The sequence below is a fragment of the Diceros bicornis genome, chromosome 12 (genome assembly GCF_020826845.1).
Source record: "Diceros bicornis minor isolate mBicDic1 chromosome 12, mDicBic1.mat.cur, whole genome shotgun sequence".
NCBI lineage: Eukaryota > Metazoa > Chordata > Mammalia > Perissodactyla > Rhinocerotidae > Diceros > Diceros bicornis.
Genome location: NC_080751.1, coordinates 38,368,409 through 38,394,806, shown reverse-complemented (window position 1 = coordinate 38,394,806; position 26,398 = coordinate 38,368,409). Strand labels below are relative to the sequence as shown.

The 26,398-nt window shown below is 45.0% G+C and overlaps 2 protein-coding genes across 3 annotated transcripts in view; one reads left to right on the top strand and one right to left on the bottom strand.

The window, feature by feature from the left end:
- Positions 1 to 23,047, bottom strand: part of MCFD2 (multiple coagulation factor deficiency 2, ER cargo receptor complex subunit) — a 35,677-nt gene extending 12,630 nt beyond the window's left edge. The window contains exon 1 of the mRNA XM_058551907.1: positions 22,976 to 23,047. Coding sequence (XP_058407890.1) covers positions 22,976 to 23,047 — 72 coding nt within the window. The remainder of the gene's footprint in view (positions 1 to 22,975) is intronic.
- Positions 23,048 to 25,380: 2,333 nt separating this feature from the next.
- The window catches only part of TTC7A (tetratricopeptide repeat domain 7A), a 121,528-nt gene continuing 120,510 nt past the window's right edge, over positions 25,381 to 26,398 (top strand). The window contains exon 1 of one of the 2 annotated variants that reach the window (XM_058551295.1): positions 25,381 to 25,827. In XM_058551295.1, coding sequence (XP_058407278.1) covers positions 25,644 to 25,827 — 184 coding nt within the window. In that variant the 5' untranslated portion in view covers positions 25,381 to 25,643. The remainder of the gene's footprint in view (positions 25,828 to 26,398) is intronic. The other variant, XM_058551296.1, reaches the window with a different exon arrangement.

The following is a 26,398-nucleotide window of genomic DNA, read 5'->3' as shown; positions in this document are numbered from 1 at the left end:
TTGTTTTTAAGTAGCTTTCAGTAAAGTCTTTCAAGAAAGTGGCAAATCTAAACTAAAGAAAACTGATTTGATAGCAGAGATTAAAGAAAATAAAGCCTTGGTAAGAGATGAAGTCCTTACCTGCAGCTCATAACCTAAATTGGCCGAGTCCCACAACTTAAAGCCTTGCTAGATTGAAATAAATGATTTTCTTTGTATATCCAAGCTGAAGCCAGCACAAGTGGAGACAGGAAAGAGGCAGTTTCTTCGAGAGATAACATTGAGGCCCAAGGTAGCAAAGATGGACTACCGTTGGCATCTCTACCTGCAGCTGTTCTTTTTTTTTTTTTTAATAATTTTATTTCTTTCTTTCTTTTCCCCCAAAGCCCCAGTAGATAGTTGTATGTCGTAGTTGCAAATCCTTCTAGTTGCTGTATGTGGGACGCGGCCTCAGCATGGCCGGAGAAGCAGTGCGTCGGTGCGCGCCCGGGGTTCCAAACCTGGGCTGCCAGCAGCGGAGGGTGCGCACTTAACCGCTAAGCTACGGGGCTGGCCCTGCAGCTGTTCTGAATTGCCTCAACCGCAATGAGCACACAGAGGCCAGCCCCTAGAAGACTTAATTATTTCTAATACTTGGTTTTGCTTGTTTTGCAAAAAGAAACACCTGAAGTATACACAAGAAACTAATAAAAGAAACAGAGGTGAGAATAAGAGCTCAAATTATACCTTTTTGTATTGCTTTGATTTTTTTTTAAAACCAAGTAAATATATTACCTATTTGGGGAAAAAAATTTAAATCTTTCATTAGAACACCACTTAAAGACTCCCCAAATAAGTTATTTGATTATGATTACTCATGCATGGAATTGACCAGAAGCCTAACAAATGATTGAGGGAATCATGTGTCCCTAAAATCTCAAGGCTGGTCAACATTGGTCTGTTACTATTTAACAAGGGAGGGGCTGCCGGATTCCCCAACCAAGAACTTAATACACTGCCACAGAACAGATCCCCTGCTTTATCTGTCCAGCAGTACTGGATGGGATTTACTGACTGGAGTATACTACAGTTTCCATTCTCTTTTTTTCTGAAAGCAAGCTTTTATTGTTTCTTCACACTGTGCATTGAATGTGTTTCCCTGTAGGGTTTTTGTTTGTTTGTTACATTTTATTGATGTATAGTTGTGTAGGAAAAACACTCCTGTGTTTTCCTTTACTTGCACACAGTAATTCTGACAGCGGATGTGTGGGTTTTTTCCCCACACCAAGCAATTCCCTGCGACACCAGCTGTGTGTCCTACAATGCAATTCAATTATGACGTTAACCAGAGTTAGCGCAGACCCTATAGGTTAAGGGCTTAGTTCTTCAGGAGTGCCCCTCACCCCCTCAACCCGTGCCCACTCCAGATGCCAATCACAAGTAGCAGGTCCCCGGGTTACCCATAACTTCTGTCCGACTTGGCTACAAATTGGAGGTTCCCATGACTCCTTCCTGGGATTTGATCATTTGCTAGAACAGCTCTCAGAACTCAGGGAACCACTTACTTACATTTACCAGTTTATTATATAATAAAGGATATCATAAAGGATACAGATGAACTGCCAGATGAAGAAATACATAAAGTGAGGTCTTGAAGGGTCCCAAGCACAGGAGCTTCTGTCCCTGTGGAGTTGGGGTGCCCCCCATCCCAACACCTGGATGTTCAGCAACCCAGACGCTCTCCGGACCCTGTACTATTAGGATTTTTATGGAGGCTTCCTCACATAGGCACAATCGATTATTAACTCCATCTCCAGCCCCTCTCCCCTTCCTGGAGGTTGAGAGATGAGGCTGAAAGTTCCAAGCTTCTAATCATGGCTTGGTTTCTGGTGACCAGACCCATCTTGAAGCTATCAAGGAGCCCACCAAGAGTCACTTCATTAGAACAAAGGACACTCCCGTCACCCAGGAAATTCCAAGGGATGTAGGAACTGTCAGGAACCAGAGACACAGACCAAATATTAGAACAAAAGATGCTCCTAGTGTTCTTATCACCTAGGAAACCACAAGCGTTTTAGGAGCTCTGTGCCAGGAACTGGGAGCAAAGAATAATATATACATTTTCTATTATTTCACAATAGTATACAAAAAAGTGCACACATAGAAAAGCATACAGTTCAATGAATTTTCAGAAATTGAACACACACATATAACCAGCACCCAGATCAAGAAACAACATTACCAACACCCTGGGGGTCCCTTGTGCTCCCTTCCATGCACCACCCCCTCCCCGAAAGGTAACTGCTGTCCTAACTTCTAACACCGCAGAGCAGTTTTACCTGTTTTTGTATTTTCTATAAACGGAAACACACAGTACATACTCTTCTGTCTATGGCTTCTTTTACTCAACATTATTTTGAGATTCATCCATGGCATGTAAATTTAGGTCATTCATTCTCGTTTCTGTATGCTATTCCATTCTACCCTCAATGGACATCTGAGTAGTTTCCAGTTTTAGGCTGTTACAAATAATGCTGCTTGAATGTTGTAGAATACGTCTTTTCTTGCGCATCTGTTCCCATCTCTGTCAGGTGTTTCCCTAGGAGTAGAACTGCTGGTTCATAGGGAATGCAGATGTTCGTCTTTATTAGATATTGCCAAACGTTTTTCCAAGTGCTGTGTCAATTTATACCCCAGCAAGAGCATATGAGTGTTCTATTGTTCCCTGTTCTCCCCAACACTTGGTACCTTCCCTCTTTTTCATTTTAGCGGAAAATGAACTTGTCCTTTAGCTGAAATAATTGGACAATGAGAAGCGACATCTGGACCTAAAGAGGGGCCTACACAGTACACAGAGTACCTGGACTCCAACTTTATGTAGGAGCTGGTTGAGACTTTAGGATTATCTCCTTTATGGAATGAGTGCATCCCGTGTCAAATGTGTATATAGGAAAGAGGGATGTACATGATTTTTAGGTAACCAAGAGCTGCACCAGGCCAACTCTGATGAGAGAGTGGGTGGTAGCTCAGTTCCCATTTTCACCCCCCTCCTCTCTTGTCTAACTACACAATAAAGGCTAAAAAACATTAAACACTCACTTTCTCATCATTTTTACAGCTAGATGGCCACGTGACAGAGTTCTGGGCAATGAGACATAAGGGGTGCTTGGGAAATCTTTTGCTTTTCTGATAAAAGAGACAAGTGACTGGTGCAGGCCTTTCCCCTTCTTCCAGCCCTGAATGGGGATGTACCACCTCAGCAATCATCCTCAACCATGAAGGACGTGGGGGAGAATTTCAGAAAGGCTTCCCCAACACTGTGGAGCTGCTGACCACAGCTGATAACCAGCACCAGCAGCTGCTTATCTCTAGACATCCTGCTATGCGGGGAGAACTCCTATTTGTTTAAGCCACTCTAAGATGGTTACTTGCTGTCCAAAGCATTCCTAAGTGATACAGAGGTCAAGCAAGATGTGGACTTAAATATGAACTGAATTTATCCATGTGAGCCACTGGGGGCTCAGAGGGCAGTTTATGTGGAGTACTGGGCAGCAGCCAAATGACAGTGGGTGATGACTGGCCGGTAGGTAAGCCCTCGGTACAGCAAGTACGGGCAAGTCTTTAAAGCACTGGTTGTGAAGGGAAAGGAAAGTAGCTAGAGGGAGAGGGGAACACAGGATCCAGGAAGGGTTGTCTTCAAGATGGAGGGCCTTGTGTATGTCCAAATGCTTTTGGGAAGGAGCCAGCAAAGATGAGCTTGAAGAGATAACAGAGTGGACAAAATTGAAAGAATAAGGTTATTGAGGAGGCAGGAAAGAGTGGATCCAAAGCCCAGAAGGGGGTTAGCCTGAGATTTGGGAGGCATGGCTACTTTCTGAGAGTACTGTGATTGGGGGAGGGGTTGGGAAATTGAGTGGGTCAAAGTTTGAAATCATCATTGTGTAACCAGGAAAGCAAGCTGCCTGGGGGAGATAGTAGACTTTATGGCCTGAGTTGAAGGCCCAGTTGAAATCGGAGAGTGTTCATTTGTAAGGGTACAGTCTGCATAATTATTTGATTGTACACAATGGTTAATGTACACTTCTTAAATTTGAATTAAAAAAATTTTTGTATCTAAGTTACACACGGACATGGTTTAAAAAAAATAGAAAGTTATGGGCTAAAAAACACCCAAGTTCCTCTCTCTCAATTACCAACTCTTGCCTTTCTTGCTATCGGCTGTTTATGACCACACCAGGGCTGAGTTGGGGGATGGATTGGAGAGTGTAGGGAGATGAGGAAGTTCTCAGTTGACTGGTGCAGTAAGTCGGCTCTTCCTTCCCGCCTCCATCTGACTGATGTTTAATGCTGATTCACTCACGAGGGTTTTTGTGTGGCTCCCCTGCTGGAGCCCTCACTGCAGTTCCCTTGACATGGGCAGCACCTCTCTCAATACCTGGTTTCCCCTAGAACTCTAGCAGACACCCTTTTGGGCAGGATCCCTTTAAAAATGATCCCAAGCTGGTTCAAGGGCTCATAATTGAGTCAGGTTTGAGAGGAGCCCAAGGTAGAGTTCCCACTTTCCTTGGGTGTTTTCCAAGAGATGGAAAGCCCCGGGGGCCCAATATGGGACCTGAACAATGGAAAAGCCGTACTGAGGGTGATGTCTAGGAAGATGGGCCTAAGAGCAACCTCAAGGAAACCTGCAATCCCCAACATGGTTCAGTGAAAGAAGGCAAGAATTCCCAAGCCCTCCAAGGGGGTCAGGTGTGAGAGCAAAGCAAACTGGATTAGCCCTCGTGATTGGGTTGAGGAGAATGCAAAGTACATCTACCTGACAATGAGAGGCCTAGAGTGGGACTTGGGACATTAGTAGCACACACAGAAAGCACAGGAGGTGTCCTATCCTAGGTGTATTTGCCTTCAGATTCATTCCTCACTCTTCCCCTATTGTGTTCTGTATCACAAGGGGGCTGACTCTGGGTGGGTTGCATTTCCTAGCCTCCCCTGTCAGCTGGCTTCCTGCTGGCTCGGCTAATAGAGGGCACCAGCAAGGGATCAGAGGATGGAAGGATGAAAGAAGCTGCTTCTACTGGCAAAGGAGACTCAGTGAGTTTTAGGAATTCCAGGTACTCAGATTATTGAAATCCACCTAAATTCCCCCATTCTAATTCCCAAGGTCCCTTATGTTCTTAGTCAATGCCATAATTTCCTCATGTCTCTACATGATTCATTTGTAAATTCATCTTATGTTGGAATATAGGTTCCTACAGTATCAGACCCTGCATCTGGATTTTAGCTGCTTATGTTCAGCACCTCTAAGAGAAAAGGGATCTTTTAGGATACTTTTAGAGGCTCTGATTGTGGTTTGAGCCAAGAATTTAAAATTCTGAGTTGGCGATTTTTTTAATTTACTTTTTTAAAGCTCTCTTATGCTTAAAGCCATCAGAATTAGCCAACCAGCCTATTTTACATTCTTTGTGTTCCTCATTTCCATCATAATGACCCATCACTGTTCATATGAAGCACGAGTACTTGGAGGGTACATGAGACATTCCAGGGGTGCCCAGGCACGGGTAGCTTTAGAGATTACTTTCCAGTCCTCCGTTTTCACGTGTACTCTTTGCTAAAATTGAGCTGCCTGACAAGGACCTGCCTTAGAACAATACACCACATGGCCCTTTCACAACCATGTTCCCTCCCTGCCTTTAAACAATGAAATCTCATCCAGAATCTCACTAAGATGCATTGTCCCAGGGTATAAAAAACTCAAGATAAGCACAAAAGGGGCAATTCAAGATACTGATGTCAGTAAGATCTGCTTTAATCAAGGCACTGGGGTAGAGCTTCATATTTCTCCCTCTTTTATTTATATTTCGGAGAAGGGTGAAACATGGTGCCAAAAGCTTGGAATTTTGGCTTCTGTTGGGATGTTCTGAATTCAGATATACTGTAAACTGTGGTGGTGGAAATGATGACTATCTGTATTTAACGACCTCGCTTTTTCCAAACCTGACTATTATCAAAGAATACATCACTCCCCTGAAAAGTCTCATGACTGTTGATTTCTTAAACTTCTAAAGATTTATACCTTCCCCCTAACCAGTATATTAGGGGGAATATATATAACAATATATAATAAATATATTAGCGTTTCTTAATATCCCAATTGTCCCGCTCTCTTCCCCCATCACATTGTTCTTGTTTGGAATTTTTGATATTAGTTATTCTCGAGAAACACTCTCTTCTTTTCTTCAGTCATAGCTTTTTTTTTTTTTTTTGACAGCAATAAGTTTATCAAAATGTTTGATCACTCTGACATCCCATGTCTCTTAAACATTCTCCTGGATCTGTTTTTCTTACTTGAACACTTCCTTTAAAGATATTTTCATTGTGGATTTTGTGTGGCAAACTTCTGAGGCCTTGTATGCCTGAGAACAATTTTATTACTGTCTCTCACTGAAACGAAAATTTGGCCGTATATAAAACTTCAGGTTCAGAGTTCTTTTCCTTCAGTATCTAAATAAAGAAATAAGTATATGATCCTAAGAAAAGCTACAGGATCCTCTAAAAAGATGGGAGAAAAAAGGTATTTGACAAAATTCAATACCCATTGATGATAAAAACTTTCTGCAAACTAGGAATAGAAGGATAGTCTCTCACCCTGATAAAGCGCATCTATAAAAACCCACAGTTAGGGCCGGCCCCGTGGCTTAGTGGTTAAGTGCGCGCGCTCCGCTGCTGGTGACCCGGGTTCGGATCCTGGGCGTGCACCGACGCACCGCTTCTCTGGCCATGCCGAGGCCACGTCCCACATACAGCAACTAGAAGAATGTGCAGCTATGACATACAACTATCTACCGGGGCTTTGGTGGGGGGCGACCCACAGTTAATGTTCTTGCAGTGGGAGACTCAATACTTTCCCCTAACATCAGGAACAAAGCCAGGCCATCCACCTTCAACACTTCTATTCACCATTATAGGAGAGCTTCAAGCCACCGCAGAAAAAGATGTAAAAGGCACACAGATTGGAAAGGAAAAAGTAAAACCGTCTTTATTCACAGATGATCATGCACATAGAAAACCCTAAAGAATCTAGAAAAAGCTACTAGAACTATTAAGTAAATTTAGCAAGGCTACAGGTCAGTATACAATAATCAATGGTATTTCTATATATTAGCAACGAACACATGGAAACTGAAATTTTCAAAATACCATTACAATGGCACCCCAAAACATAAAATACTTAGGGATAAGTCTAATTATTTTAGGCATACTTTTTTATAGTCTGGTAATTCTATTATCTTAAGTTACTGTGGTCCAATCCTGCTGTTGTGTCTATTCTTTTGACTCTGTCAAAGCATAACTCAGAGACGTTTTTGAGTTATCTGCATGCAAATGATGTAGTCACTTATTTTAAAGACAACCATCATTACACTGTTGTCAACAAAAAGGGATTTATAAAAGAGAGGAAAAAACTAAAAATGCTCTGGGAACAGTAAGTTTTTGAATTTTTTGGTTTGATATTTTGGTGGTGGAGGCTAATTGATCAGCTGGCATGTAGCAAAGAGTCTAGTCTATGAAGCGCGCTCTGGAAGAGGCTGGCTAGCATAAACAAAGGAAACAATTTCAGTTACTGACAGATTCTTTGCTGACTTGGAGATTTTAACTGTGGCATATTCATGCCAGGCTGACGCTATAATGTTAGGCCAGGTCTGCACCACTTCCTTTCTCAGAATTTCTCAGCTCTCACTCATGGTGATTATTTCCTCCTGCATTTTGTAATTTTGGATGATGAGCTCATCTTTAGTGGGGCTTTGTCTATGGGAAGCCACTGGGGCCCGGGTGGAGGGTATGTTCCTTCAAAGAGATTTTATACTTGCTTCTTTCTGCTTGGTATTCATTTTTAAGTTAATTTTCAACTTGTGAGTCCCTGGTTTCTATAGGTAGTGTAAGATTGAACTCTAGACCTGAATAAGGGTAGAATGTAATTATAAATTCCCAGGGGAAATTTTTTTTCCCAATCAAGAGGCTAGGCCAAGAGATACAGCTTCACTGTGTTTCCCTCTGCATCTCTGCAGATTTTGATTCTGTTTCATATTTTCACCAAAGGTATAGCCCTTTGAGAGTCCTAGATTTATGTGAAAGTATCAAATCCATCCCTTCACTCTTGTTAACCCAACGTCTCTTCTCCTGTTCGTTCAAACTCAAAGTCCTTGGTTCCTGAGACCAGTAAACCCCCAGGGGAGCCTCCATATCATCTCATCCAACACTTCCTCCCACTGTCACCTAATGTAGCTCCCTCTTAATTTTTTGACCAGTGACAATTTTCCCTACTTTCTTGTGAGCTCAGCTCTCCAATCAACTAAAAGCTTGATTTATTTTACCATCATTTCAAGATGTTTTAAAAGAAACAAATGAACACATTTGTGGAACGCATATATAAATGTAATATGAATGGTGGGAAAAGGCAATTCACAAACCAGTTCTTGACTTCTCTCCCACCTTCCGAAAAAACCCCACCATTATGTTTTATTTTTCTCTAAGCAACATTAATAATTGTTTTCCCTTCTCCACCGAACATCTAACAGGATTTTTTTTGTTTGTTTTTGTTTTTGTTTTTTTGCAGAGGAAGAGTCACCCTGAGCTAACATCTGTTGCCAATCTTCCTCTTTTGTATCTGAGCTGCTGCCACAGCACAGCCACTGACAGACGAGCGGTATGTGTCCATGCCTGGAAACCGTGCCCAGGAACTGAACTCGGGCCACCGAAGGGGAGCGTACCGAACTTAACCACTAAGCCACTGGGGCTGGGCTTAACACAGTTTTAATAACAATAAATAAATGGATGGATGAGTGAATGAATCAGCTAATCAATTTTAAAAGAATGATAAGCTTTTTATTTTTCACACTGATACCTATTGACCTATATCTAGAATTCTGATTATTATAAATATACTGAAGATTGCAATGATAGAAACGTAGAAAAGGGGCCGGCCCCGTGGCTTAGCGTTTAATTGCGCCCGCTCCGCTACTGGCGGCCTGGGTTCGGATCCCGGGCGTGCACCGATGCACCGCTACTCCAGCCATGCTGAGGCCGCGTCCCACATACAGCAACTAGAAGGATGTGCAACTATGACATACAACTATCTACTGGGGCTTTGGGGGAAAAAAAAAAAAGGAGGAGGATTGGCAATAGATGTCAGCTCAGAGCTGGTCTTCCTCAGCAAAAAAAAGAGGAGGATTAGCGTGGATGTTAGCTCAGGGCTGATCTTCCTCAAAAAAAAAAAAATAGAAACGTAAGAAGGGAAGAGGCAAGAGAAGCATTTTAAAATGTATTAAATTGAGTATTGTACTTCTTTTTTAAAAAAAGGAATTGAATATTGAAAGTGAAAAGAGCTGAACTGTAGGACACAGACAATGTTAAGATTGAGTTCAGAGATGAATGAAAGTGAATTCTAAACCCCGGGTGGTCGGGGAAGGCTTCACCAAGTAGTGGGAGCTGGACTGGAGCACCTGGGTTGTTGACTCGTGACACTGGGATCCATACAGGCCACTAGCTACGCAAACACGAGAAACTATAGGTTACAGTCTGACTACCCACATTATGAAAATCTCTTCTTATTGAGGACATGTTCTACGACGATCTTTTTTGCCTTTCTAATAAGATTAATTTACAAAACTTCAATTGACGTGTAACTTTTCAGCGTCAGAGCCACTGCATGAACAGAGGTAGTTACTCTTTCTGGAGTTTTTCCAGCTACAGTGTTTACTCCAAGAATTAGCTCAACCCCTCTGCTTAGTCATCAATTGGTTCTTTATTCTCTGTAAGTGACTAGGATAAGCGTTCTCAAGGTCTACGGTACACTCAAGGACCACATCTGACATGGAGAAAAGGAACACATTAAAATTAAAAGGGACTTCTTTTGACAGAGCATTCTTTTTCAGAAAAGGGTAAAGGTTTGAATGATAGAAACTGATCCTTCTGGAAGAATATTAGGTTTTAAGAGCTGCCTTATATCCAAAGAACGATCCAGAGGGTTTATATGAACCTCTCTGTTCTGATTGATGGCTCATCCTCTAGCACGTGGAGGTAGAGTAGGGGAAGAGGAGGATAAAGCGGGTCTGTTTTAGATGTCATCCTAGGGTTCATCACCAGAATTGCCAAAAGGATTTTAATAAGCAACGCTCTCCCATCCAAGTTTAAGAAGAGAGCTATTGTGTACTTTGTCTCGTTTTTCTTTCAAGATCCAGATAAACTTATTCTATATCTGCTCAAAATGTTTCAAGAAAAGCTCATATACCCTTTATTCTTTATAATCAAAACCTTTTCTCTGATGTTCTGAGCGGCTTGGGAAACCCAATCCACAGAGCCTATCAGAAGCATCTATTATCTACATCTGCCCACTGATGGACATAGACAACATCTGCATAATTGCTGGGTACCACACACAAGATTAAGTGTGGGTCTGGGGCAGAGCTGAAGGTGCTGCAGTCTCCCGGTAGACCGGACAGCGGAGGGCTGGGCAGCCCCTGGCCCACAGTCAGGCAGGGTGGCTGCAGCTCCAAGGGTGCAGCCCCACTCACTGGAAGAGACCAGCACCTCCGTGGAAGAGGTCTCTATGTCAAGGGGAGCAGCTCCTCTACTCTGCATATCTCCCTCTCCCTGCTGATTCAGTCAGGCTTGCCCAGGGCTCAATTCATTATCTTATTATCTTTACAATTTGAGCTTCACTGCTTACAAGCAAATTCTTTCTGAGTTTCTTAGTTGACATCACCGGGGAAGAAGAATCTTGTTGAGCCCCTCTTTTTGTGCCAAGCCATCCATAACAGATAATTGGTCCATGGATGATCTGGCCTCCCTAGGGGCAGGAGCCCCCAATTTGGTCACTAGTGTCTAAGACAAAGGGACAGGATCCCTTGGCATGGAATGAGGGTGCTTAGGCATAGTTTGGGGCTATAAAAAAGTAGGGCAGATTCTCCTAGAAGGGAGGAAGGTGACTGTGAGGAACTAAAGCAGCCCTGATGGTGGTCTCTCAAAGTCCCTTGGGGAAGTATCTCCTTCAGCCTTTACTCCCCCCAGGGCCCACTTATGCCCTGGGGCTGGGGGAAGGAATAGGCTTCTTGCAGTCTACTGTGGAGCCCACTTGTTTTAGCCTGGGTTCTGTAAAAACTGAGCCCAGGGCAAAACTTACTAAAATGTTATTGGGAGATCAAAATAGACGCTTGGGCAAGGGAGCATATTGTTTTATTGACTAGCAAGTGTCCTATCCTAATGCAAAATTTGCTCAACCTATTAAAAATCAAAGAACGGCTTAATTATTATTTTTGGCCTATCAGACTGGCAAAAATGTAAATATCCAGAGTTACCGAGGGTACAGGGAAACTGTATGAGAGGGTATATGCTCATACACACTGGAAATGCATATCAAAAGCCTTAAAAAGGTGCATACCCTCCAACCCAGCAATTTCATGTGTAGTGGGGAATCACAAATTTATACGATACTTCCTGGTATGAAACACAAAGTTAGCCTTTTGACTTTCTATAACTGATCTTATTTCCTCTAAAGCACCCACCTTGATGAGAAGTGAGAGAAAACTAAATTTAGTCCACTCTACTAAATCACAGTTTAATTCCATAAGGTAAACTGTCCATTTAGATACTCAGTCTATCCAGGTCATTGCACAGTCTCTCAGCTATTCTCTCTTCTCCTATTCCACTCCAAGATAGTTTTAGGTATATACAGGATGGGAAGGCTTACATATCCTTATGGTAGTATTGATGCAAATAATCCGTAATCAATCTATAAATCAAAATTGGGGTGAGTTTATTATGATCCAGGTCTGAGGACTATAGCCCAGGGGCTTCCTTCCCCATGGAATGAAGCACACCAAAGAAGGCTCTTTGGAACAAACAGCCTACATCACATATGACAGGAATATCCCTTTTACAACAGTCACGAGATTGCTTTGCTAGCGCAGCAGGTCAGTGGTCATAAGGTGAGCACAGCAGGTCGGTAGCTAATCCTTAATTTCTGGGAAGAGATGCTTAGCCTTAAAGAAATGATGATATTGAGGGGAAGCTACATCCCTATCTTTAAGGGCATCATTCTTGTCTTTGGAACATTGTAAATGTTTAAAGCAGATGACAATGCATGCTCAACAGGCCACGTCAGTCCTTTCTGGAAAAACAAGGTCAGGCTGAATTAGTTTTAAACCAAATGGCTGCCTCATATACTCCAATATATCCTATTGCTTTTCATTTATTCATCAGTAGTAGGGAGAAAGCTCCTTGGAGTTCATAGATGGTACAATCCCATTTTGGTTATTAAAAAAGTTCAAGTGTGTCAAAAAATGTCTGGAAAGGTATACAGCAAAGGCTTATCTTTGAGTTACCTCTGGGAGGTGGGAGTGCACTGGGCTTGCACTGGGATTGCACTACTTTCTTTTACATTTATGTATTAGTTTAGTGTTATAAGAAGCATGCATTAATTTTATAATCAGGAAAAACTGGGGCCGGCCCAGTGGCGAAGCGGTTCAGTTCACGAGTTCCACTTCGGCGGCCCAGGGTTCATCGGTTCGGGTCCTAGGCACAGACATACTCACCACTCATCAAGCCATGCTGAGGCAGTGTCCCACATAGAAGAGCTACAACTGTACAACTATGATACACAACTATGTACTGGGGCTTTGGGGAGACAAAAAGAAAAAGATTGGCAATAGATGTTAGGGCAGGGCCAATCTTCCACCAAAAAAAAAAGAAAAAGAAAAAATAATAATGATGTTTTCATTAATTAAAAAAAACTAGTGCAACAGAATGTTAAGTTGGAAGTTTTAATTGAAATGCCAAGATATGATAGTTATTGAGCATCAAAATGAGGTGTGAGCAGACCATGAAGATGCAGATTTTCAAAGGAAATTTTCAAAATCTGGTTACCTGTCTCTTAGTCCTCTCACCTAGGGAATCCCTCACTCAGAGAGAAAATAGGAGTCAGAAAAGGGGAGAATCAGGGGAAATTTTATGGGGAGGATTTCTTTGGGAAAATCTGAGGGGTCACCTGCTCCCTCCCCTCCAGTCTATCAAGAGGCTTCAAGGGGACCAATCACTAGGGGAGTTTGATGTGTGGCCCCCCCAACACACTCACACACCATGGCCTGGTGCTGGCTGGCTCTGGAAAGCTAAGCAGCCTTGGCAAAGAGAAGAGGGTCTGGGCATGAACTGCTCTACCCTCTGAGCGCAGGTCAAATGAGACAAGAATCTTGGGGACCAGATGAGGAGAGGGCAAAGGCAACATCCGCCTGGGGTGGAGCCTGATCAAGAGAGTGGCCTAGGGGCCGGCCTGGTGGCGCAAGCAGTTAAGTGCACGCGCTCTGCTGCGGCGGCCTGGAGTTCACCGGTTCGGATCCTGGGCACGCACCAACGCACCGCTTGTCAAGCCATGCTGTGGCGGCGTCCCATATAAAGTGGAGGAAGATGGGCATGGATGTTGGCCCAGGGCCAGTCTTCCTCAGCAAAAAAAGAGGAGGATTGGCAGATGTTAGCTCAGGGCCAATCTTTCTCACAAAAAAAAAAAAAAAAGACAGTGGCCTGTGAGGACAACAGGGTTCCAGTGGTTAGAGGATGGGAGGCAACTGCTGTGGCAGAGGCTGTGGGGAGTAGGGGAGCAGGAGGAGCCTGCTGAAGGAGACGAAGCTGAGTCAGAGGACCCTAGCAGGGGAGTCTCCCAGGACACTATGAAAGGCCCCAGGAGTCAGCTTTAAACATCTGCCAGGGGACCAATGGGTCCCCAGATGTAGGACCTATAAAGCCATTTTATCAGGAACTTTCCTATCCCCACTTCAACCTTAAAGGTCAGAAACATTGGCAAGATGAGGAGGAAGTGAGTAAGAAAGAGAAGAAGCTAAATACAGCTCCCTCTCAGGCTGCAGCCAGCTCACCTGCCATGGACAGAGAAATCTTATCTTTGAATGAAGACTTAAATATTGATTAGTATATTGGACTGCAATTAAGTCTGCATCTGTGACTTAAAGTGACTCCTGGAGTTTACCTATGGGTGCCCAGAAAAATTTATGAGCTTGGCAGGACTTTTACACACAGCCAGGGAAAGGACCATCCTAACCCCCATTGGAAGGGGTTAAAAGGCAGTGGAAGACAAAAATAAAGTGGCTTTGGTGGATACAACCCATAAGCCCTGTGTGTTCAGCATCCTGGCTGTACAAGATTCCTTTCTTAAAAACCACTCTGCCTTGAGGTCCCAGATACACAGCAACAGTGCCACCCAGATGTCAGCTAGGAGCCCCTCATTCCTTGGAGGTCTGGGTATAATGGGATCAGCCCTAGCAAATTCCACAGCCTGGAAAAGTTTGAGCTTGTCCAATAATTTCTGCTCATTCCCAGAGACTTACTCACCTGAGGTGCCCTTAGCCTCTTATTTCTGTGTCTGTTTTGCTTTCCACTCCTTCCCCTCACCAGCCTGGATGCAGAAACCAGCATCTCTTAGCATTCCCTCCACAGAAGAATCTCCTCACACAAAGAGCCGTTGTGAGTAGTGGAGACTTTACTGAAGGTTTTCCATCTCCTCAGAGTAGGGCAGTGTTAGAAGGTCAGGGAGGTTTCTGTAAAGTTCAGTTGAGTTCCACAATGCTCACTGAGTGCCCTCTATTATCCAGGTACTGTGCTAAATGCTGGAGACACAGGGTAATGATACCCACTACCCTCAAGATACTTATAGTCTAGTTGGGGAGAGAATGTAAGAGAATATGGTAAATGCCTGTTAGAGCCCAGGTTGCCAAGGGAGTACACAGGGAAGGCACATAAACAAGCTTGAGGTGAGGATGGGCAGAATCAAGGAAGACTTCCCTCTGTGATAAAATAGCAGACTGGAAAAAGAATCAGAAATTCGAGAACAGAAAAATATAATAAGAGATGTTAAAAACTCAAGGGATGGGTTCAATAGCAGTTTAGACACGTGAGAAGAAAGAATCAATGAATTAGAAAATATGGCACAGGAAACTGTCTAGAATGAAGTAAAGAAAGACAAGATGGAAAATACAAAAGCAAGGGTAAGAGACACGGAGAATACAGTGAGAAGATCTTACTTATAGCTACTTGGAGTCCCAGGAGGAGAAGAGAGAATGAGCAGAGACAATATTTGAAGAGATAATAACAGAATTTTCCAGAATTGATGAAAGACTTCAAGTTCAGAATCAAGAAGAGCAGCAAATCCCAAGCAAAATTAATTAAAAGAAATTTATTCTTGGCACCTTAAAATAAATCTGCAAAAAAGAAAAAATATTAAAGATAAGCAGAGGGGGGAGAAATTATTTTGAAAGGAGCAACAGTTAGACAGATAGTTGACTTCTCAACAGCAGCAACGGAAGCCAGAGAATGGTGTGATATCTTCAAAGTGCTAAAAGAAAATTGCTAGTCTAACATTCTATTTCCAGCTAAAATATCCTTCAAGAATTAACATGAGAAGACCTTTTTAGACAAAAACTGAGTGGTTTATTCACTAGCAGAAACACTGTAATAGTTTTCTATTTCTGCTTGATAAATTACTAAAACTTAGCAGCTTAAAACAACACCCACTTATTATCTCACAGTTCTGTAGATCAGAAGTTCAGGCAGGGATCAACTAGGTTCTCTGCTCAGGCTCTCATAAGGCTGAAATCACGGTGCTGGCCAGGGCTGGGGTCTCAGCTGAGGCTCGAGGTCCTCTTCCCAAGATCATCGGGTTGAAAGAGAGGTCTACAAAAAGCCTAAGATTTGAAATCATACCAAGTATATTCTCTGATGCATTGCAGTTGCACTAGAGATATAAAACAATTTAAAACACTCCAAATTTATTTGGAAATTAAGAAACATTTCTAAATAACGCATAGGTCAAATAAGGTACCACAAACGAAATTAGAAAATATTTTGAACTGAATGTTAACAAAATTTCTATGTATCAATTCTCATGGGATACAGCTGACAGAGGGAAATTTATAGCCTTAAATGTACATATTAGAAAATAAGAAAGGCTGAAAATTAATGAGCTAAGATTCTATCTCAAAAAGTTAGAGAAATAGGATATGGGATGCCAGTTTGTTATTCACGAAGATTCACTGCCCAACTCTAGCGACTGGCATCAGGCTTAGCTGTACTTCTTGCTCTGGTCAATGGAATGTGTACAGAAGCGTGATATGTCACATCTAGGCTGAAGTTTTAAGAGCCAACAAACATACGGCTCACCATACTGTCTCTTTTCCCTCTGTCGTAATGATTGTCAATGTTCTAGACAGTGGCTGTTCTGCCAGTGGCTGTTGAGCCCCAGAGTGAAGACAGTGTAGATAAGAACCCAGCCAACATGAGTAAGAAATAAACTATACTGTTGAAAGCCCTGAGATTTTGGGAGGATTGCAGCATAATCTAGCCTATCCTGTTATACAAGTACAAAAGAAACCCAAATACAGTAAAATGAATGAAATAATAAAGATAATAGCAAAAATCAATGAAATAGAAAATAACACGCCATACAGAGAATCAATAAAACCAAAAGTGGGTTCTTTGAAAAGATCAACTATACAATTTGAAAAAAATGTATAAATCCTTGCAAATTGTCAAGAAAAATAAAAAAGAGAATGCACAAGTAATCAATACCAGGAATGAAAAAGCAGATATCACTATAAAATTCTATAAACATTAAAAAGACAATAAGAGAATTTTATGAATAACTTTATGCCTAAATTGTGAAAAATTAGATAAGTGAATATATTCTCAGAAAAATACAACTTACTAAAAATTGATCAAAGAAGAAATAGAAATTGGAAGTCCTATAATTTTTAAATAAATTGAATCAGTATTTAAAAGCTAAGGGAAAAGTAATGCTTACCATATACAAACTCTCTGGAGAACAGAAAAAAAATGACAATACCTTCCAACTCATTTATAAGGCTAGTATAACTTGGATACCAAAGCCAATGAAGATAGTTCCAGAAGAGAAAATTTAGCCAAATCACACTCATGAACGTGGATACAAAAATTCGAAACAAAATATTGTATTAGCAAATCAAATCAAGCAATATATAAAAAGGAAAATACATTATGACCAATGTGGAATATTGACCCCCAAAGATGTTCATACCCTAATCCTCAAAACCTGTGAATATGTTATCTTACATGGCAAAAGGGACTTTGCAGAGGTGATTAAATTAAGGACCATGAGATGTGGAGGTGATTTTGGATTATCCTGTGGGCCCAGTGTAATCACAAGAGTCCTTACAGGAGGGAGGCAGAAGAGTCAGAGTCAGAGAGAAGACGTGACCATGGAAGCAGAGATTGGAATGATGACCATTGAAGATGGAGGAAGGGGCCACCAGCCAAGGAATGCAGCTGGCCTCTAGAAGCAGGAAAAGGCAAGGAAATGTATTCTCCCCTAGAGCCTCCAGAAGAATCGCAGCTCTGCCAACACCTTAATTTAGCCCATAAAACCCACTTAAAAAACTTTTAACAAACTAGGAATAGACAGAACTTCATAAATCTGATCAAGGATATCACAAAGCAATGGAATAATTAGCACAAATGTCAGCAGTTACCTTTAGGAGGGAGAGGGTTGTGTTTGGGAAGGGATGTATTGGGGGCTTCTAGGATGCCAGTAAAACCCTATTTCTTGACTCTAATTTGTGGTTAACGAGAATTTGCTTTATAATAATTATGTTTTATGCACTTTAATTGCATTATTTTTCACAAAAAACAAAAATGTTTTAAAAAGATAGAAAAGAAAGAAAAAAAGTTTGAAAAGTTAATAGAGCACAGCTACCGTTTAAGGCCTAAAACTGCTGTCGTCACTGAAGGGCACACACTCAGGTTGGCCTTAGGAGGGAGGGGCTTAAAACCAGACCAGCTATCAGGTGAGCTGAAAAGGCTCTGAGCTCTGGTGGGTTAGGCTGACTTCCCTCCCCTAGGATGGCAGTATCTGGGCAGAGACCCAGCACTGGCCAAGCCTGGGAGGAAGCATGGGCTCCCACGCTTGGAAGCGGACAATTGCAGCAGTCCTGCAAGATGACACAGAAGCCACCAAGGAAAAGCAGGAGTCACCGGGAACAGAAGGGACTGGGACGATGGGAGGGAGGTCAGTGCATGGAGGGAGGTGCTGGTATCTCAGTCATGAAGCGGGTGGTGGGGATAGGAAACATGCCGGAGCTCTCATCTCTCTGGTATCTCAGTCATGAAGCGGGTGGTGGGGATAGGAAACATGCCGGAGCTCTCATCTCTCGGGCCTGGGGAAACTTTTAACATTCTAGGATTCTAAAATTAACATAACAAATAACTACTGAGTGCCTACTAGGCACAAGCACAAAGATTTCGTAGTTCTGAAGCTTGCTTTGTGGGGCCTTATCCCTTGCCTAATGATTACCCCCAGTTTTTCTGGTGGCTGTCAAAGTGAAAGACTGACCATACAGCCAGCCCCTGGCAGAGTGTTAATGTCTACGTTCTAGGAGGGCTGGCTCCGTGGCCAGCCCACAGTACTGATAATTAGGTAAGACATGAGCCACTGTGGGCCAGAAATGCTATGAGCCAATATCATGGTAATAAGTGAAAGCTGATTTCTGAATGTAAGGATTGTGGGCCACGTGACTACAGAAGATCGGGAAGGCAGTTTGTCACTCTGCTCGACATCACAAACACTGATGATCTGAGTGGATGGAAGGACTGTTGACTATGAAGCAAAGGTTTAATTCATAGTCAAATTTAGGATTTTAGAGTTCCTGTTGGGAACAAAGGACTCTGGGGGACCCCAAATGGTAAATACAATAGTAGGAAAGAAGGAACTGGAGTAGAAGGTGCCTCCACCTCTGGATGGCCTAACTACTCATGGCCACTGTGACAACCAGTATACACGAGTGATCTGATGGGGGTGAGGGGATGTTGTAATAGTCATACATAATACGTCTTTGAGTCAGTACACAGGAAGAACCAAAACCATCTACACCCAAACAGCTTACTGTTGACACTGACATGACTTTACTATAGCAGGAAACCCTTGCCCAGAATGATACAAGTTGTAGCTATTGTTTTTTACAGAAATTTCAAGAAGAAATGATTTAAATGAACTTTGCAACTTTTTAATAGATTGCGTCAAACTACTCTTTACTCTCTGAGACTCTTTGAAGCCTTTGCCCTGTCCAACCACCCCTAGCCATTGAGTCATGATTCTTGCCCAATCCTAATCAAGCCCCCTCATTGGAAGAGATGCCTTAAAATAGACCCCAATGCTTTTAAATATCCCGACTTTGCTTCCCCATTCTAGATGCTACTATGGCTCTGCAGAGTAGTGTTCTCTCTTCCTGCAATGAGAACAAGCTCAGCTTTGCATTATCACAAAGTTGTTTTGACGATATTTTCAGGGAGCCAGCATTCAATTATTGAGGCCCACTGAGATCTAGCCGAGACCTCCTCGCCACTGCAGTGCAAGACCCCTGGCTGAGAAACAGTGTGCTCTTCTGAGGCCTTCAAGCCCCTCAGGGGTCTCTCAGACTGCACCAGTGAGGGATGTAGGCTTGCGTTGGGCCAGGGTTCCAATTTCTTTTTTTAATTCTTCTTTTCATTGATCTCCCAAATACTGAGTCTATTTCGTCTCCTAGCAATAAGGAACCCTTTTTAGGAATCCTTTGATCATCTGACCATACTTGAAAGCCTTTTCTCCTTGGTGGATATCTGTCTTATTCCTAGCAAGGCTACTACTCATCTATGTCTGTCATGGTCATTCATGGTTGTGCATCTACAAGAGGAAAGTTTGTAGTAAAGAGGACAAGTATAGGTCCCAATAAGTCTGCCCATAAGCTGGCCCAGGGACGTCTTTTGTCTTGGGCCACTGATCAATACCTTGTGAGAACTTTTCCTCGGACTTGTTTTGTCTGTGAGAGTTTGGTTCAGCAGAGATCTCTCCACACCCTCCATCTGCTGGGAACTATAAAATCATCAGAGTTGAGGTTGGATAAGGTCTAGCCGTGAGGTTGGGGGGCCCTGGGCCACAGGATGCACAAGCATCTTTCGACTGACCCGTCCCAGTCTTTCACGGGTTCTCTCAGTATCAACCTCAGTCCATGCCTTCTTCTGACCCGATCTCTGCTTCTTACACATATTTATGCTATAGCCCAAATGTGTGCACTTATCTTTCTAAACAGGATCATTTCACCAAGGATAATTTAGAATTACGGTGGCCACTACAAGGAACTTTTGATATGAACGAAGTTACTTACTTGAGAAGTCCCTTAGAATGAAAAGGGAACACAATTCCAAACACCCAATGGTCTTCATTTTTTTATTAGCATGAGGAAGCATCCAAAAGAAATTGGATTCCAAAATTACTTCCTTAACAGATTCTTTGACCAAAACAAAAGGAAAATGTGAACAACTTAAAACTATCTGTCTTTAGATCCCCCAAATCACAACTCAGCCCTACTTTCCTCTTCCTCCTCCTATGCTCCTCTATCTCCTGCTGCCCCATCTCTCCCTCTGACCCACTCCCTCTCTCTCCTGGCTGGCCAGATGCCCCAAAGCTCACTTACTTATTTAAGGTAAACTACCTTCAGCACACAGAAACCCTCTTATGGTAAATTTTAAGCTCTGGTTTCACTCTCAGCTGAAAGCCATTATCCAAGATTCTCCAAGGCCTAGACAAGATAGGACATTGCAGAGGAATTTAGAATCGTTTGTGAGACATATAATCCAGATAGACAACAATTAGTTCATATGTTAGTTGGAACCTCAGATGCAAAAAGTTCAATGAAAAAGTCAGAATGAGAAAACCCTCAATGGTGACTTAAAAGATCTTGAATTGCATAGGAAACCGTAGGGGTTTAGAGAAGCTGTAGATTGTTGGTCAGCATCCTTTGGAGGCTATCCTCTGTCTTTCTTGTGAAAAGAGGTCATGCTCTGATTCAGTTCTTCAAGCCAAAAAGAAGTCTAATGGAGACTTCAGGGATAGGTTCTTTAATACCTAGCGACAGGGACACTGTGCAGGAGTAGATCCGAAGCAGCCGTGACTCTGGCACTCCTTCTTATCTTTTGTGAATGGCCTTAAACCAGAAATAGGGGATTTAACATGCAAGCAAAAAGTAGAATGGGAAATAGTCCCATGGCCAGACCTCCAAAACCTTGAAAGAGCTCTATTTTGAAAGAGGTCTAGAACTAAGAAACTAAAGGAAAAAGAAAAAAAAAGAAGTTGTCAATGAAGGTGTTCAGTTTCCCATTCTAAAACTCACAAGGAAACATTTCTCTAAAAATTAAAGGACACGGGGCCGGCCCTGTGGCTTAGTGGTTAAGTGCGCATGCTCCGCTACTGGCGGCCTGGGTTCGGATCCCTGGTACGCACCGACGCGCTACTTGTCCGGCCATGCTGAGGCGGCATCCCACATACAACAACTAGAAGGATGTGCACCTATGACATACAACTATCTACTGGGGCTTTGGGGAGAAAAAGGGAAAAAAGGAAGAGGATTGGCAATAGATGTTAGCTTAGGGCCGGTCTTCCTCAGCAAAAAGAGGAGGATTGGCATGGATGTTGGCTCAGGGCTGATCTTCCTCACAAAAAATAAATAAATACAATAAAAATTAAAGGACAATCTTACAAAATTTTGATTGATATGGCACAGTAACATAAATCTTAAACCTGAACACTATTATACAACCTTGGAGTCAACAAAGTACTCCGGTCATGCCTCTATCTAATAATCCTCAACACACCTTCCCTAGGCCCCAGCCCATAACTGTCAGCCTTGAACCTTTACCCAAGGAACGCTCTTTTCTCCTTTGTGACACTACACTCATTAACTTAATAGCAAGGGATTTACTGTGTGAACGGAATTGCCACATTAAATAGTCTCTTCCTTCCAGTCCCTGAGGATCTCCCTATTCATAATGAGGTCCTGGCTAATTTGGATATTGATTTCCGGTACTTTTTTGTGTAAATCAAGCAGAGATTGAAGCTCTTTTGTAGGCAAACAATTCCACTGGAGCTAAACTTATCAAGTTCAGACTGGCCCACCTAAAACCTTTGCCCAAATTTGCACAACAGCCTCTACAACAAGGCGCTAAAGAAGGAATGAAACTAATAATCCAAAGCCTTAAAGAGACAAGAGTCGTCATACCTTGTCCCAGTCCGAGTAACACTCGTATCCTCCCAGTCAAAAACCCGGTGGGCAGGAATATAGATTTGCTTAGGACCCCAGGACCATAAATAAATCCTCTCCACTTTCCTTTAGAACCACACTCAAATACTATCTTATCTTCAAGGCCTCAGGAGACTGACTACATGTTTTACAATTGTAGATCTATGTTGTGCTTTCTTTGGTGTCTCTTTAAATCAAAAGTCAGTTATCTGTTTGTCTTCTCTAGGCAAAATCAACAACATACCTGGACCACTATGCTTCAGCTTACTGAGGTGCCCTGCCACCTTTCACAAGTCCTGAGCCAGGAACTCGAGAGCTTTAAATTGCCCTGTGATTCTATTCTTATCCCATATATGGACGATCTTTTGTGTTCCAAAGATGAGGTGAGCTTGTGACTGATTCATCATCTGTCTGCTTACTCTTGTAGCTCAGAGAGGGCACACAGCTTTCCCAGAGAAGTTAACAATTTGTCAGAGGAGAGTGCACGACCCAAGACCAGATCCTATGGAGGTAAATCCCTTACTCCAGACAACCAGCTGTGCAAAAGGTCCCTGGACAGTAACTGAGACCATTATGAAGATTCCTGGGTCTCAATGGCCACTGCAGGCAGTGCGTTCCCAACATTCTTAAATTCCCACGCCATTATCCGACTTACCCAAGTCCTTGGTAACCAAACCTTTTCTCTGGGAACCCAAACATGAACAGGCTTTTTGCGAGTTCAAATGAGCTCTTCAATACCTTCTCATTCTGGGCCTAACTAAATATCATAAACCTTTCAACCTATAAGTACATGAGCGATCTCACCAAGTCCTGAACTTCATGAGAGCCAAGACCAATAGCTTACTACAGACTGTCTTGTGATCCAGCGGCAAGAGGGTCCCCACCTTCTCTAAGGCAGCAGCTAAACTAGTAGAGCCCTCTGTCGGCTTGGTTTCAGGGTCCCCTTTAACCCACATGGTCCCTCATGCTGTACCATCTTTGTCGCTCCCTGAAGATACGCATTTCTCAGCAAGTTGATTTACCTCCCATGAAGTTCATTACTTTCTCTGAGACGCTACTGAGACTGTCAAGACAGTGCTCTCCCTCACTCTGGAAGCAGTGAACTCCGCTTCGCCTGATCAAGTTACTTGGGTAGCATTTTCAAGCTGGCAAATCACAGCAGTCTTTATCAGAATTTGTCCTAAACTCTCATCTGAGAGATTTCAGATTATTAAAAAATAAAAACAACCACCACACTTTCTATATGCCTTTTGTCTGGCTAATATCACTGATACAATCATGGTTGTTCCTTCTTTTTCTTGCAGTCTCCTACTCCCCTGAAAAATGCTGCTCACTAGTGGCTGTGGTCTTCTCTCTGCTGGAAAAGACCCGCCAGGGGGCCGGGCACATGTTCCACAGTGTCCAGGAGCAGCTTCTTATAGTTTTAACACGATGCTCTCTTCCTCCCTGCAAGACCCATGCCCACACAAATATTGGTGCACTCCTCAAAGAAACAAGCAGCAATTCCCCTTCCTTTAATTCCCTGGAGTCCTGCAACCTGGGGGCGGGGTTGCCAAAGGACAGGGAGAAAACAGGGAGGAGGGGAGGAATGCCTCCGTCTTAACTCCGCTTGTCTTTGCCTGCCCCAGGACTGACTCTGGGGAATTCCCGATCAGGGCCAAATCACACAGAGTTCTCAGGCCACCCTCACCCAAAGGACATGCACAGCTCTCTCCAAGTGAAATCCGGTTCTGGTGACCAGCAAGGGCAGCCAAGGGTAACCAAAAGCCAGCCAGAGGAGTTGACACGAGTAGGCGAGGAGGAACTTGTGTAAACTGAGTGAATTGTCCCTAAATTCCCACTGCCAGAGCTGTCTCAATTTTCCTTCATCTATCTCCTGGCCTCTGCGATTCCGGAACAGACCCCAGGTGGTCAAAGCAGCACCCAAGGTCAGGAAATCCTGCCCCCCTGCCCCCCAGATGCATTTGGAACCTGGAGAGGAGGTAATCCACGGGGGAGCTGGGCTGAGGGGGACCAGGAAGGCTGTCGTCACCAGATCACTCCGTGTGGCTGCAGACGACTAGGCACTAGGAGCCTGGTCTCCCCTTGACAAAAACCTTCCCGGGGTTACAGTTGTCCAGAAGCACGAAGCAGTGAGGCTTCTGACACTGAGTGGTCAAGCGCACTGCCAAGGTCACGTGTCAGGCAGCGGCAAAGACCTCCACGTTGCGGAGGAAGGTGGACACCTAACTCTTAGGAGTCTATACTTAAAAGCTTGCCTTGACTCTCTGGAGTCTTCGGCCTGTGCCATGCAATATGTCACAAACACAGGGATTTTTCTGGTTTTCGGTCTTGCTATCATTTCTTGCGTGCCAGCCTCGATCCCCACACTGGACTGTAAGCGCGGTCGCCCCGGAGGCGGGGCCACCACAACCTGTCTCCGGCAGAGGTGTCGTCCGCCTCCTTCCTCCAGGCCGCCCGGTAACGCTTTGAACGTCTTAGTCCCCCACAGCGCCCGGCCAAGCTCTGCCAAGAGCTCCGCGCAGCTTGATCACAGTCTTTAGACACCAGAATTAAGAAATAAATAAATACCAAGTTGGAGAAACAGCTTAAACCCTTTAAGAAACCCAGGGCAACAGGATTCTGCAAATCCTGTGTAACAAGGCCAGCCAGTTAGCGTGGGGGAGTCGGGCTGGAAAGAGGAACTCCACTGTTAAAAAAGAAAATAAGAACTCTCTCAGAGCGGAGGCGTCCAGAGAGGCGAGGGCCCCGGAACCGGCCTGTTTTCTCCCGAGTTCCCCGACGGTGGCGCGCCAGGCCCGCCCGTCCCGCAGGGCAGGACCGGGCGGCGGCCGATGGCTCCGGGAGAGGCTCGCTCCCGGAGTTGCGGGAGACCAGCCGGCCTCTCCCCGGATTTGTGACGTGACGGGGGCAGCAGTGGTGACGGGGCCACCACACAAAGCCGGGTCGTCTGGGCGCGGGTCTCCCAGGCCGAGAGCCCCGATGGGATAGGAAGGGGACGGGGAGCGAGGCGCCCCCGGGGGCCAGGGCTCCGCGCAGCATTAAAGTGAGCGCCGAGTGGGCGGCGGGGGCGGCGCGGGGCTGGCGCCGGGGCGGCCGCGAGCGCCCATCCCGCGCCTGGCTGCTGTGGCCGCGCTGGCCGCCCGCGCGCCCGGCTCGCCGGGGCCGCGCCACGCCCCCGCGGGGGTGGAGCAGCGGCCGGGGGCGGGTCCGCAGCTGGCGGCGCCGGGGCCCGGGGCGGGGGCTGTGGCAGCAGCTGCAGGAGCGGCGGCGGTGGCAGCGCCAGGAGCTGCTGCAGCAGAGGCGGAGGCTGCTTCTGGACGCGTCCGGGCCGCGCAGCCGGAACCCCAGCCCGGAGGCGCCGGGCGGTGCGCTGGGTGCTGCTGCTGCTGCTGCCCGCCCGCCGCCGCCCGGGCCCCCGCTGCCACCTGGGCCCCGGCCGCCGTCCGCGCCCCCGTCGACCCCGCCCGCGAGTGCGCCCCAGCCTGGACGCCGCCCCCGGCCAGGTCTCCACTTCTCGGCCGCACTTCCCATGACAGCGCCCGCGCGAAGATGGCTGCGAAGGGCGCGCACGGCTCCCACCTGAAGATGGAGAGCGAGCTGGAGCGCTGCCGCGCCGAGGGCCACTGGGACCGCATGCCCGAGCTGGTGCGGCAGATACAGACGCTGGTCGTGCCCGGCGGCGGAAGCAGCCGGCGAGCCAGCCCGAGCGCCGTGTTCACCTCTCTGGACACCGGTGAGTGAGGGAAGGGGCTGGTTCATAAGCACGGAGCGCGCGAAACGCGCCGCCTCCTCCAGGAAGCGCGCCCCGACTGCCCCCGGTCGGCGACGGCGGCCGTCGGTATTACCCTTCCTGTAGTGCTGGTCTTAGGAGCACCCAGGGTAGTTAGGAAGATTCTTCTGCCCCAGGAGAAAAATCACATGCAGGTTGGGTGCTTTGGGAGAAAGAGAGAAACGGCCTTGCTCTCTGCCCTTTAGGATCATGTGGGCAGCTGCGTCTACTGTGAAGTGGTGGTATCCGCACGTATCAGTTCAGGGCACGGGCTGAACTCTTGCGCCGCCCTCCACCAGCACCCCGGTCTCTACTCCGTAGGTGAAGGCTGTGCCTGTCTCCTTGCCCTGCCTCTCTGTCCTCCAAATCAAGTTGACAGCAGAGCTCTGTCCACAGCAGACATGGTTGGGGCGTTGACGAGTGCCAGGGTGGGTGGCGGAGAAGTGGGAGCGAGGCCTGGTAAGCCTCAGTTTCCTCATCTGTAGTCGGACTCGGGACCCACCGAGCCCTGGCAGTCGGTGGCTTTAGCGGTAGG